Genomic DNA, 11,463 nt, shown 5'->3' with positions numbered 1-11,463 from the left:
GAAACGGAAACGACTTTTTTTAAAAGGTCAAGGTTATATTTTTAAGAAGTCGATCAAAGGTCTATGTTGAAAGTGAAAGTGACCAAACATAAAGCAAGCATTAAACAGTAAATAGAAAAAATAACTTTCTTAAAAGTAATAATATAGATATCGTATACACTGTAAGCCGTTTTCTTCTATAAGGCTTCAATACTTAGAAAGTGTACGTCTTAACACAGTTTGCATGAAGCTTTTCTCCGCTTCTCACCTGTTTCGCAGCGGGTTGACTGTGAGGAGGAGAGTTGGGGTCTACCAAAAGCCTCTTTCACAGTTCACGTCAAATATGGCCAGTAATAGTTTTCCGCTATCCTCAGAAAAGATGAACCCTTTGGTCGGGGTCTGTCAAATGACGAGTACTGCTGACAAAGAGGCAAACTTTGCGGTCTGTCAAGCTTTGATACACAAGGCAAAAAAGCTTGGAGTTCAGGTAATAGTAAAACATCAAGAAACAAGAAAACAAATAAAAAAAGAGAAAAGAAACTATAGATTTTGAGAAAATCATACGCAGACCAAAGAATAATTAAGCTAGGAGTCTGTGTAGTCTTGTAGCTGAAGACAAATTTTAGAATGAGAAATTAAAATGTAACATATGTGAGTTAAAGAAACAGTTGTCATGACAGAACAATTTGTATCAAAATTGATTCATTTAAACATTTTCAGTTGTTTAATTGCATATTCTTTGTTTTGTTTTCATATTATACTTATGATAAATATGCATATACCAGAACTAAATTTGTATATATGTTGTCAGATGTTGTTCTTCCCTGAAGCGTGTGACTACATTGCTGATTCAAAATCACAGACGGTAGAAATGGCGGAGAGTTTAAATGGAGACATTATGAAACGGTACTGCAGAGCTGCTCAAGAAAGTGGTATTTGGCTTTCTATAGGTGGTTTCCACCAAAAGGTTTGAATCTTCAAATTAAAATCAATGTGCATGCATTAGAAGGGTCATTGAATAGCCAGAGTGTAGGCTTGTTTCCATGTACATACACGTGCATGTGTGTGTTCATATATATGCAAAAGTGCACAGTGATACTAATTTATGCAAAGTTTCAAAAACCACCTTTTAGTGCATCTGCATTTAAAAGTTTTAAAAGTTTATTATACCTTTAGTGTTAAAAAAAAAAAATGAGACCCTTCAACAGGTTGATCAATTTGTTTTTAAACACACAAACATGTGCATTGTATTAGCTGTATGCATGTTAGCAGCTTATATATTCTTAATTTATTGAAAAATATTCGTTTGACTATTAATAAATTATTAAATTATCTGTTTATTTGTTTAATGCATTTTCCCACCACCGAAAGCAGGCTCAAAGTACTTTGCATAAAACTCACTCATACATGAAGGTGATAGAGGACACACATTAAGCAGGCATCAAATGCAGCTTATAATCATTCACCAGCACAGACACACTCCCTCTTTCTCACAATGCATACACACATATATGCATAGGGTGAAAGAAACTGGATTACCGGGAAATGCTACCAATAGTCAGCCCTACAAAAGGATGTCAATTTCATAGGGCAGAGGACTGTAGATAAGATCTGAACCCATGACACCCATTTCTTCTTGTGGCAACAGGTACTTGAGCCACTGTACCACCAACTGTCCCTCTTGCTATGATTTCCATCAAAGTCATAGAACTACTCATAGAACTAAGTTTTTTGGATATGGCAGAAGCAGTCCAAAAATAAAGGATTTAGAATGTGGCAGGGAGTTAAACATGTTTATGTTTTATGTTTTTGATCACTTTTGATGAGGCATTATATTTTCAGGGTCCTGACAGTGACGTGAAACGTATTCACAACACTCATGTTTTGATTGATAATGAAGGAACTATCAGAGCCACATATGAGAAGGCACACTTATTTGATCTTGACCTTAAAGGTCGAGTGAGGTTGTGTGAAAGTGACTACACTGTGCCTGGCAAAAAGATTGTACCGCCTGTCATGACTCCTATTGGTCGAGTGGCTATGTCTACTGTATCCTTTAGATCTGTTTTTATTTTCAACTTTGCAAATAGGTTCAAGCAGACACATCTTGAATTTTAAGTAACCGATTCAAAATAATTTTAACAATAAGGTCTTTTTTCTGGTTTCATAAGGTTTTGTAATTTTTCTGCACAGTTTCCTTAGTCACTTTGGGATGAGCTTTCCAGATTACAACCTTAACACTGTGAAGTGCTATGATGTCCGATTTCCTGAACTGGCATTAGTGCTGACTCAGCAGGGAGCAGATATTTTGACTTTCCCATCAGCTTTCACACAAGCCACAGGAATGGCACACTGGGAGGTGTTAATGCGTGCTCGAGCCATTGAAAACCAGTGCTATGTGATAGCTGCAGCTCAGACTGGTAGACACAATGAAAAGAGGGTATCATATGGCCATGCTATGGTAAGAGATGCATTTCCCTTAACATTTACCACTCAAACACATTTGGTAGTGGGACTGCTGACTCTGTTTTAAGAGGAGTATATGAATGTACTTAACATCCCTTAAGGCCAACAAATTTTATCAGTAGAATGTAAGAAGAGATGAAATTTATCACTGAAATTTGAACTGTTATTATTTCTAAATCTTGATTATTTTACAATCTTTGCTTTTCTTTTAATACATGTAATGCACCATACTGCAAGTGTTTACCAAAATGTAGAATTTAACTTGCTGACTTCTTCTACTATTTTGCTTTAGCCAGACATGTTCTGCTTTGACTAAACTCTATTAATACTGAATGATTCACAAAGGCAAAAAGAAAGCTTAGACTTCGGGGCTTTAAAGCTTTAAGCATATGTACTTTATAGAACCAAACAGAGTGTGATAGGAAGTGTGAGGTTTATGTGAGGTGGAAGTGTTGAGAGTTTGGGAGTGGTGGCAATTTTTCAGTGTTAACCTTGCAGTGATTGAATGTCAGATTGTAGATCCCTGGGGCTGTGTCGTGGCACAATGTCAAGAAGGAACAAATGTGGCAGTGGCTGAGATCGACCTGGGTTACAGAGCTCGAATACAACAGGAAATGCCAGTTTGGCAGCATCGACGATTTGACTTGTATTCTCCAGTCACAGCCCTAAAATGTGATCTTACATGTATGTAAAATATAATTTTAGTTATATCGAAGTGTTGTTAGTTTACACCATTTTATTCCTCATCCCTGCAACACACATCGTTTGAAGATTTGCATTTCATGGTCAATTTTTGTTACCAAAAAAATCCTTTCTTGGAACTCTGGTGTAGTGGCAAACCTGGTGAAATAGCAAATATATTTATACATGAATGGCAGCAAACCTAATTTTCAGCATTTTTTCAAGTTGTGTCTACTGCAAATCACTCAGAAACAAATTAGGCAGTGTAAAAGGAGATCAAGACCATGCTCAAAGGGTACCCAGAAATTCATGACTAGTGTGTAGTACAGTGCATGAATTATCACCCTTCTTAAAATACGTTAGCTAGGTTGTGTTTATGGTGGGAATTGCAGCGGTTTTGCACAAGCTGCTTCTTTTTTCTGTCTTGTTGCACTTTGTTTTTGCCAGTAGTGAAGTAGCTCTGCAACTTCCTCTCTGTTATGTTGGCCTTTGACCTTTCTGTGGGATTTCCCTTTTATTTTTATTTAGATTACCATCTTAGAAATTACATCCATGCTGTAAACTTACTGTTAAGTTTGACATTTTTAATGTTTTTGTTGCAGATGACTTGGACAGGCAACCAGAATACCAATTTGGACATGTGAAAATAAGTTCTTCTTGTGTCTTTTCCCGTTCTGCTCTGTCTTATGCATTTGTCAACATCAAGCCAGTCGTGCCTGGCCGTATCTTTTCATGGACAAGTTTTTACGTTCCAAGTATTTCACTAAAGCTTATGGTTGTGTACTTCCCATCCTGCTTGAATATCAGAGTGATATAAAATTGTTCTGTGCATCTCAGTATTTTAAATGACAAAATCTGAGTTAAAAATTCAGTTCCATTTGTAAAATACAAGTCTGGTTTTTCAAAAGAGGTCAAGATCTTGTGAGGTCACCAGTGTTTGCTCACTGCTTCGGCAGATTCTTAGCATATGCTTGAAACTCTTGTACTGCTGAAGTCTTAAGGGATATCACATATGAATTCTGGTAAATCTTTGTCTTTAAACAAAAATTATAAATTTTACTAAGAAACTAACAAATGCTACAAGGTCTGTGGGCTTTCCACCAACTTTGAACTTAATTTCATGTTTTTCCAGTGTTAGTCCTTAAACAATATGTCAGTCTGAACATATTTTTTTTATGATCTTCTCTGCTATTGAAACAAAAAATTGTTTCAGGTGAGTTGCATGTTAGGTGAACGACTGCAGCCCATTGCATCACAAATGACACGAATAATAACATTTTTATCGTGGTGTGTTGAAGTGCTGTGATCAAAATATGTTCAGTCTCCAGCTAAATGATTATAAGACAAACCAAATATGTGCAGTGTCCGCAATTACATGAAGTGCAACGCTGAGGTGACAAGCGATGGTGGAGAATCATTGTAAATTTCGAACTATAAGCCACAACTTTTTTCCCCAGCTTTAAACACTGCGGCTAAAACAGCTATGCAGCTTGTTTGCAGATTTTGATAATTTTTTTCAATGTGCTCCATGTAAAAGTCTTAACTGTTAATGTTGTTACAGTGTTAACTGATCACATTTTTAAATCAAAGCCACATACATTAAAGCATTCTGAAGCACACACCTTCATCATGCCATCAAAATGCCTACGATGCAGCTTTAAAGTTGTATATATTTGTGGCTTATAAACCATTGCGGCTTATTTGTGAAAAAAGTAGAAATATGTATAGGTATGCTCAATAGACCAAATTTAATGTAGATCTGGCAAGATGGAAGAGTTTTTGTTCATAGCCAGAACTTGCTATGCCGCTTTTCAAGTCTGCATACCTATGACAAACTGTACCATGGCTGTAGGAGAGTATGGACACTTTTGATCTTTAGGTTTTTTCATTTCTTTTAAAAAAAAAATCTGGACAAAGCCTTCTCATAACTTACTAGCTGATCTGAATTATCACCAAATGAACTTGGTTTTCCCTTAACATTCCAACAGATATGCTTGTAGCATCTTTAAGAGCTGTAGAACGGCTGACTGATCTGACCCATGCTGAGGTTGCTGATCTCTTCTGTCTTGCACAGCGCGTGTCTGATGTTGCACAAAAACAGTTCAAAGCCTGTTCGGTCACATTGGCAGTACAAGATGGCATAGATGCTGGGCAGACTATAAAGGTGGGACTGACTTTAATTATCTGCAAATCCTTAATTGCTTCTGGATTGTTTGGATATATGAACATAAACATATTTTGTATTAATGTGACATATGTAACCATGGATGCAGTGTCACAAAACACCAGGAAGTAAGCACATTTTTTTCTTTTCTAAAGTGCCTCTAATTTTTTTTTTCTGTTATAGCATGTTCATGTTCACATCCTTCCCAGGAAACAAGATGACTTTAAACAAAACGATGATGTGTATCATCACGTAAGTCACTTTCTGCATCTTCACTTGATAAAATGTCTATGTGTATTTTGGATTTCACTTTACAAGAGAATAATGGCACATGCCATTTTTGTGATTATTTGGAGTATTTCTGATTTGTATTTCTGTACATTTAAGTATCAAGCAAAAGTGAAATTTTACTCTGGGAAGATTCTTTCTTCATTTACATAGTTAAATAAATCAATCATGTCAAAAAATGATATGATTGCATGTTTTTTAGTTATTAATTTTAATAGGCATGTCAGGATTCCATGTTTAAATTGTTCTTATTAAATAACAGAACTAATTTTTATAGTTTGTTTATAAAGTGTGCAAGCTTTCAACAGAGCCTTTGAGCCAGGCTGTCTTAATATGTTTTGTCCATGTCTTTAGTTCCAAAAATATATTTTTATAACTTAATGAGTCCACATACAAGTGCAGTGTCAATTATCAAAAAAGGAATTATGTTTAAAAAAAACAGACAGGTTTCCTAAGTAGTCATGGCAGCTTAAATTTGGAGTATTCTGTGTCATTTTCTTTTTGGACACTATTGAAATGCACCTTCCAAGAAGAAACAGGAGTCTGCAAGGTATAAACACAAAGGAAACAGCTATTGAAAAAAGAACATTATATGAGAAAATAAGCTAATACCTATCATTGTTATTCTTTTTCAAGAATCTTCCAAATTTTTTTTTATCTATATTGCTTTCAGCTGCAAATGCACGACAAAGATTTGAGTAATGGTACCCCAGGACTGCGAACACAAGAGGAGATGGCTGAGGAAGCTGCATTGATGAGAGAAGCATTCTCAAAATATTGATGCATTTGTGTGTATATAGTTAACTTATTGCAGGCATGAATAAAGATTTGCATTGAACATTACAGAAAAACATTTCTGGCATCAGTGTAGTAGAGAAAACCCTATAAATTGAAATTCTGACATTTCTCTTGTTCAATCCAATTAGGTATAACTATGATATTGTTGTACACGATCATTATTATGTACACAATTCGAGGGAAACGTTGCATTATGCTAACGACAATATTTTAGAAATATATGTAAGGGTAGAGCAGATAGAAGATGGTGTTTAGAAAATCAGGTGAAAACAAATCACATATTTAAAATACTTTTGTTGTTTTGCTATATTTTTAACAAACTATACTATAAAATGGTTTAAAAGCTGTGTGCTGCTGTGCAGATTAGAGGCTTTTTTAGTTGAATTTCAGAGCATTCATATTGCTTCCTTCTGGGTCTGGGAAAAAAGGTCTGTTTTGAAAAGTTTTTCCATGAAAAAGCAATTTAAGCATATGGAAATATTCCTTTATACATTATTGCACAATACAATCAAATAATGTTAAAATGCACTTATAAAGATATTCAAATTATGTAATTGTGTTTTAAAGTGTAATTTTTTTCCAAAATTTCAGTTGCACCCAGAAAAGAACTAGCACATACAAACTTGCTTGCAGTATTGCCTAGTAGGAGGTATACATGAATGCTGAATTTCAAATGCTAACCAAGAGACAGAAGAAAGCCAAATATGGTATACAGAGTCAGATATTATTCTTCTAATTTTAATATTAATGATGTGACAGGGCTTCTGCTAAGACTAAATTCTTTGGGGTCCAAGGGACCCCTTCTTCAGATTTTCAAGGGGTCCCTGTTCTTCGCCCAAATTTGAATGGGACCCCATTGACGAAAATTGAAGGGGTCCTCCGAACTTTTAATGCGTTACTGTACGCAATTTTTTGCGTAAGCAGAAGCCCTGATGTGATCTTAAGAAATTATGCTGTCTACATCTTTGATTTTAACTTCATGCTGTACACTTTCACCTCAATATGTTTATCCGACTCCATTTCTGTCTACTGTTCTATAATTTATAGATGTTACAGATGTAGATTAAAATACTGGGTGTATCCAGATTTCCAAGACTTGCCTGTTTAGGGTGTTTAATATTTAACCAGATGCATAGCTGATGCATTCTTTTGTGCATTTAACTTAAAACAATATGATATAAAGGAAATATCTTTTTACCATGCTATATCTGCTAGTGATATGATCTAATCTGTCATCTTTACATGGATTCTACCTCTGGCTTATTTCTCACATGCATGAAAACAAACAGCTTTTTTTAACTGTCTAAACTGCTTGTGATAACTTTTTTTTTTTTTTTTTTTTTTGGTATTTGTATTCTAATGGGAAATGTATGTTGTATTCCATGAGGAGTTCAAATAAAGTTCTAGTTGCAAAATGTTGATAAAATTGCCAGATGCACACCATCATTATTGCAAAGTTAGTTCTCTGTTTTGTAACAGCACAGTTAAAAGAAATCTAGTGTCATGTTCAACTACAGAAACTCAAGACTCCGTAAAAAATTACAAATACCCTAGATCAACAAAGTCATTCTGGCAGTAAAGCGTCATGTGAATTTTAGCACCAGTTCAGAAGACTTGAGTGCCCTGATTCCATGAAACAGTTCAAAGTGCTGGGAGGTGTTTAAAAGTAATTTGAAAGAGATGAGTCTAAAGATGCCACTTGATACCACTTAAGCCAGCTGAGTAGCAAGGGAAGTGTTCCAAGCAAAGGAACTGGTGTAGGCTGAGTATGTTGTAGGTTATGGGTAACCAGAGTGTATCAGCTGCTAAATGAAGTGTGTGGGATAGTCTGAATGTTGAGGCACATAATCAGGAACATAGCAGCTGAGGCATTTATAGCAAGAAACTGTCCATTTAAATATTTAACAGAGACTCAAAGAGAAAAATATTATTAAATAAAAAAGGCAAGATTGATTACAGTAATACTGGTTGTAACAGTGAACTTTGAGGGGCACTGTCAACCAAGCTATGGTGTATTGCCCACTATCCCATATAAATATACCTGAAATAAATTTTTCCACTTTGGGATTTATTAAAACCGAGAGCGCGCTGGTTCAATCATCCCAGCAGCAAACTTTCCCAGTCGCCCAGCTGAAGGGAATGGGTACCTGACTCCATAGAGTTGTTGTCATGTAAAAGCTGGCCCCGAGAAAGTGTCTAACACCTCACTCCCCAAACGACCTTAAGTTATGGACGACCTTTTTTTTTTTTATCCAGCATCAGTTTGTATAAAGACAGTATACTCAGGGTTCCTTAAACAAACATATAAAGACCATTGGAACATTGTTTTTAATCTTATTAAATATGTCTTTCCACAAGTTTCAAATAAAAAAATGCTGCTTTGTTAATTACCACTATGTTACTAACAATTTGTAAACATTTTTAGTAGAATATACAAAAACTAAGAACACATTCTGTTAAAAAAAAATCACATTAAAACAAAACTGTATTCTTTTAGAAAAGGTAAATCTTGTTACAATGTAAACCAAAAATTTTAAATATAAAAAAATAAAGACCCTGTTGTGTAATCAGTAAGTCAAAATATACTGAAAGTTCACTGCACATAAATTATTTTTTAAAACATGGAAAAATACTACGCAAAATCATAATTCAAGTTATTGTTAATACATTTGAAGTATATTAAAGATTTGGCAATAAATGAATGAACAATAACACAGGCACAACTTCTATGATTGTCATTATATAGCACAAATGCTTTGGATATTTTTGTTAAAGGATTTTAATCACTACCATCATGGTGAAAGAAAGTGCTTAATAAGAAATAAGTGCTGTATCTACATAAAGTTCTCAAAAGAATGGGTCACCTATGCAACTTATTCCCTTTCCACTACCTAAAGAGCCTGTAGCACCTATTTGTGTTGACTAATAAGATATACAAGTGAGCTTGTTTAGGTCTTGGCAATAAACAAGTGCCAAAAGTACAAAGCTTAAGTTATTTTAATTTTTTATTCTTATTCTGTTTAGACTCTGAATCATACTTTTCTTGACACTTGGCAAGTTGAAAGCAAGAATCAAATATCAAGCTGAGAGGAACTACAATCCAGATGCTGTTAAGGAAAACAAAATAGAACCAGAAGTACTGAGGATGTAGGTATTCTCCATGACTAAAGCCTTCAAATATTTCCGTCAGAAAATAAAGAACATCTCCGTATAGCTGGAAAAGAGAAAGAAGCAGCTGCAGAACATAACGATAAGAACCATGCTGCAAAAAGGAAAGTGCTGCTAGGAATGCCAAGGGCCCATCCACCATAGCTGTTATTCTCTCCATGCAGACTGTGAATGTGTCGGAGCTGGAAAATAAAAAGGTATGTAAACTACAGCACATGAAATAAATATGTTTCTCAACCTTTTACTTGTGATGTGCCCAGACAAAAAAGAAAGGCACATCTATATGCCCCCCCAGCCAGTTAATTTCACTAATACCGATATGAGAAACTTTATAAAAGTGTGATACTGTATATACATATAAACAAATTAGCATATTCTTACATTTTATAAAAAGTGGGCACATGCACATACCTGCTATTTATGTTAATATCAGGGCTTCTGCTAAGGCTAAATTCTTTGGGGTCCCAGGGACCCCTTCTTCAGATTTTTAAGGGGTCCCTGTTCTTCGCCCAACTTTGAATGGGACCCCATCGACGAAAATTGAAGGGGTCCTCCGAACTTTTAATGCGTACTGTACGCAATTTTTTGCGTAAGCAGAAGCCCTGAATATACAGTAAAATGAATTTCCCACAAGAATAAGGGTTTAATGCATTTATTTTTTTTATAAAATTTTGCTTAATTGTTGAGTATCTGCTTTAGCAAATGAAACAAAATAAAGATAGGATATTCTTACCTGATATAACGGCTGTCTCCCCTCCCATACTCCTTCCCTGAAAAATAAAGCAAAGTCAACAATATTACTGTGTTCCGTAAGATGTCTGTCTGACAGAATAACATGCTGCTTGTTTTTACAGTTTCTAAGAGTTTTCTTTTTTTAGCGCATAGAAGGATTCAGATGTATTTCTTACCGGAGTCCTGACTGTAGAAGCATCACACCAAAGTTAAACTAAATTTATAAATGTTTCATTGTAGACTTCCTTTTTTCATATATATCCGTGTATGTGTAGTTATGCATGACTTGGTTTTGTAAGAGTGGGCACTTCATAATAAATACTTTTTTTCTCAAATTTGTAGAAAGTGTTTAGGCACTAAATCATTTTGGTTTTTTATGATCTAAGACATATGCTAGTCCTGCAGTGAAACCTATATAACTGTTTAACTCTAGCGTGTGAGAAAGAATCCCTTTTGACTGTCCTAGCCTCAAAATGTTATGAGTCATAACTTATTTAAATTAACCTAGCACCCATCCTTCCCTTGTCTTGGGGTTGGTGTTCCGCTGATAGTGTTAAATTTGTGTCTTGATGACCCAGTACGGCTTTGGGATGTACTTACACATTTGTGCCAAGAAATCCATTTCTCCAACGAGGGTTGCATGAAAAAAGCTGAAATATCCTTCCAGTATGCCATGAATAAGACCACACGAAACAAACCAGCATATAACAATCCGTCGCGGCAGTGACAACCGCGGTTTCACTCGGCCCGACACCCACCATGTCGCCACAATGAAAACGCCGACGATTCCAAAAAAAACGCCCACGAGCTCAAATGCATTTTTGTCGTTTGGTTTGTAATGAGGTATTACCAGAGAACGTGGATAGTACGGGTGGGTAGCGTTTTTCACAGCCATTTTGCCTTTGTCACCGCGGATCGCCTGATCGTCCCTCGCCTGATGCCGTCGTAGGGGTCCCCGCGTACGACGCCAAGGGAGATCACTCGTTATACTACACTACCCCCCCACACACACACACGCTACCTCCCATGTCAGACACAAAATTGCAGACAAACATCTCAAAACTGCATTCTTCAACACATTTTCAAGAGTAAATTCTTCTGTTCTGTTTGGACTTGATTTCTTAGTGTTGGTGGTGGTGACGAATGCTAACAGGTAAATCGAGGCTGGCTGCATTTTTCTGTCTCCT

The 11,463-nt window shown here is 35.8% G+C and overlaps 2 protein-coding genes across 3 annotated transcripts; one reads left to right on the top strand and one right to left on the bottom strand.

The window, feature by feature from the left end:
* Window positions 1-27: 27 nt before the first annotated feature.
* LOC112571529 (deaminated glutathione amidase-like) lies at window positions 28-8,445 on the top strand. Of its 2 annotated transcripts, XM_025250563.1 has the most exons (10): window positions 28-466; window positions 791-946; window positions 1,822-2,028; window positions 2,228-2,440; window positions 2,958-3,129; window positions 3,729-3,848; window positions 5,115-5,290; window positions 5,474-5,542; window positions 6,252-6,366; window positions 6,968-8,445. In XM_025250563.1, exons 1-9 carry the CDS (start codon window positions 224-226, stop codon window positions 6,357-6,359), a joined length of 1,464 nt encoding a protein of 487 aa, XP_025106348.1. In that variant the 5' UTR covers window positions 28-223; the 3' UTR covers window positions 6,360-6,366; window positions 6,968-8,445. The 2 variants fall into 2 exon arrangements, with proteins under 2 accessions (XP_025106348.1, XP_025106347.1); XM_025250562.1 differs by lacking the exon at window positions 6,968-8,445 and having other exon boundaries at window positions 6,252-6,664.
* Window positions 8,446-8,685: 240 nt separating this feature from the next.
* On the bottom strand, window positions 8,686-11,262 carry LOC112571534 (3-beta-hydroxysteroid-Delta(8),Delta(7)-isomerase-like). Its single transcript, XM_025250574.1, has 3 exons — window positions 10,877-11,262; window positions 10,278-10,314; window positions 8,686-9,726 (listed from the first exon to the last, which is right to left on the bottom strand). Exons 1-3 carry the CDS (start codon window positions 11,169-11,171, stop codon window positions 9,369-9,371), a joined length of 690 nt encoding a protein of 229 aa, XP_025106359.1. The 5' UTR covers window positions 11,172-11,262; the 3' UTR covers window positions 8,686-9,368.
* Window positions 11,263-11,463: the final 201 nt, after the last annotated feature.

The sequence above is a fragment of the Pomacea canaliculata genome, linkage group LG9 (assembly GCF_003073045.1).
Source record: "Pomacea canaliculata isolate SZHN2017 linkage group LG9, ASM307304v1, whole genome shotgun sequence".
Taxonomy (NCBI): Eukaryota; Metazoa; Mollusca; class Gastropoda; order Architaenioglossa; family Ampullariidae; genus Pomacea; species Pomacea canaliculata.
The sequence above is the reverse complement of the archived record's forward strand: the minus strand, read 5'-3'. Positions and strand labels throughout refer to the sequence as shown.

Coding starts and splice junctions, on each gene's coding strand:
- LOC112571529 (XM_025250563.1), top strand. CDS start 224: ATGAAGCTTTTCTCCGCTTCTCACCTGTTTCGCAGCGGGTTGACTGTG. Junction 467..790: donor CAAAAAAGCTTGGAGTTCAG/GTAATAGTAAAA, acceptor ATATGTTGTCAG/ATGTTGTTCTTCCCTGAAGC. Junction 5,291..5,473: donor ATGCTGGGCAGACTATAAAG/GTGGGACTGACT, acceptor TTTCTGTTATAG/CATGTTCATGTTCACATCCT.
- LOC112571534 (XM_025250574.1), bottom strand. CDS start 11,171: ATGGCTGTGAAAAACGCTACCCACCCGTACTATCCACGTTCTCTGGTA. Junction 10,315..10,876: donor GGATTTCTTGGCACAAATGT/GTAAGTACATCC, acceptor TTTATTTTTCAG/GGAAGGAGTATGGGAGGGGA. Junction 9,727..10,277: donor GGAGACAGCCGTTATATCAG/GTAAGAATATCC, acceptor TTTATTTTCCAG/CTCCGACACATTCACAGTCT.